Consider the following 726-nt stretch of genomic DNA (forward strand, 5'->3'; position numbering starts at 1 on the left):
AGGGACGCCGTAGTTAGTTGAATGTATTGAGTATCGAGGGGGTGTCTATAGGACGTAGTTACCCAGTGGAGTGGGTGTGGCGTAGGAGGTCGGTAGATTCTTCATGTATCTTTGCATGTGTATATGTGTAAGGCTGTATGAGTGATTTGAACAGAAGAGAGCAAACACGACTGATGTGCATTCGATCGACTCTTTCTTATCTTCTTACCACGTCTCTATTTAGGACAGATACAGTGTATATACACCACCTTGATATGCTCTGCAGCACGTCGATTTTCTATAGTACAACAGCCCCCTTTGCTATGACTATCCTCATTGTCTTCTTCTGTTCATCTCAATTTCTTATCACCTACGAGAAAGTCAGACATCCCAGCTAGCTATCTAGCTAGCCAAAGAGGCGCACACACTCATGGTCACATACAGCTGGTAGCTGCTACTAGTGTCTACTTCGTGCCCTCGGTAGCTAGCCTTCCCCCGAACTTCGCTGGGCGTCTATTGAACCGTCGACAAGAGATTACGTCAAAAGCTCTCATGCATTCTTTCTTTCTGTATTGTGTGCTTTTCTTCTCATTTGATAGAAGAACTTCTTCAATCGATTCAAATTGTAGGAGACCAACTCACTTCTCTGTGGCATCGGCAGGCTGCCTTGGATAGAGAAGTACTAAACAGTGCAAGCTCATGGAAGCCCCCCCATACAACTTAAATTTTTCACCTCGTGTCTATCTA

General features: G+C 44.8%; 1 protein-coding gene across 1 annotated transcript in view; it reads left to right on the top strand.

Annotated features, from left to right (window-relative positions):
* The window catches only part of CSUI_011395 (uncharacterized protein), a gene marked incomplete at its 5' end in the record, with an annotated part of 1,858 nt that extends 1,142 nt beyond the window's left edge, over positions 1-716 (top strand). Inside the window, one exon of the mRNA XM_068071494.1 lies at positions 579-716. Coding sequence (XP_067916530.1) covers positions 579-608 — 30 coding nt within the window. The remainder of the gene's footprint in view (positions 1-578) is intronic.
* Between the last annotated feature and the right edge of the window lie 10 nt (positions 717-726).

The sequence above is a fragment of the Cystoisospora suis genome (assembly GCF_002600585.1).
Source record: "Cystoisospora suis strain Wien I chromosome Unknown contig_11296, whole genome shotgun sequence".
Taxonomy (NCBI): domain Eukaryota; phylum Apicomplexa; class Conoidasida; order Eucoccidiorida; family Sarcocystidae; genus Cystoisospora; species Cystoisospora suis.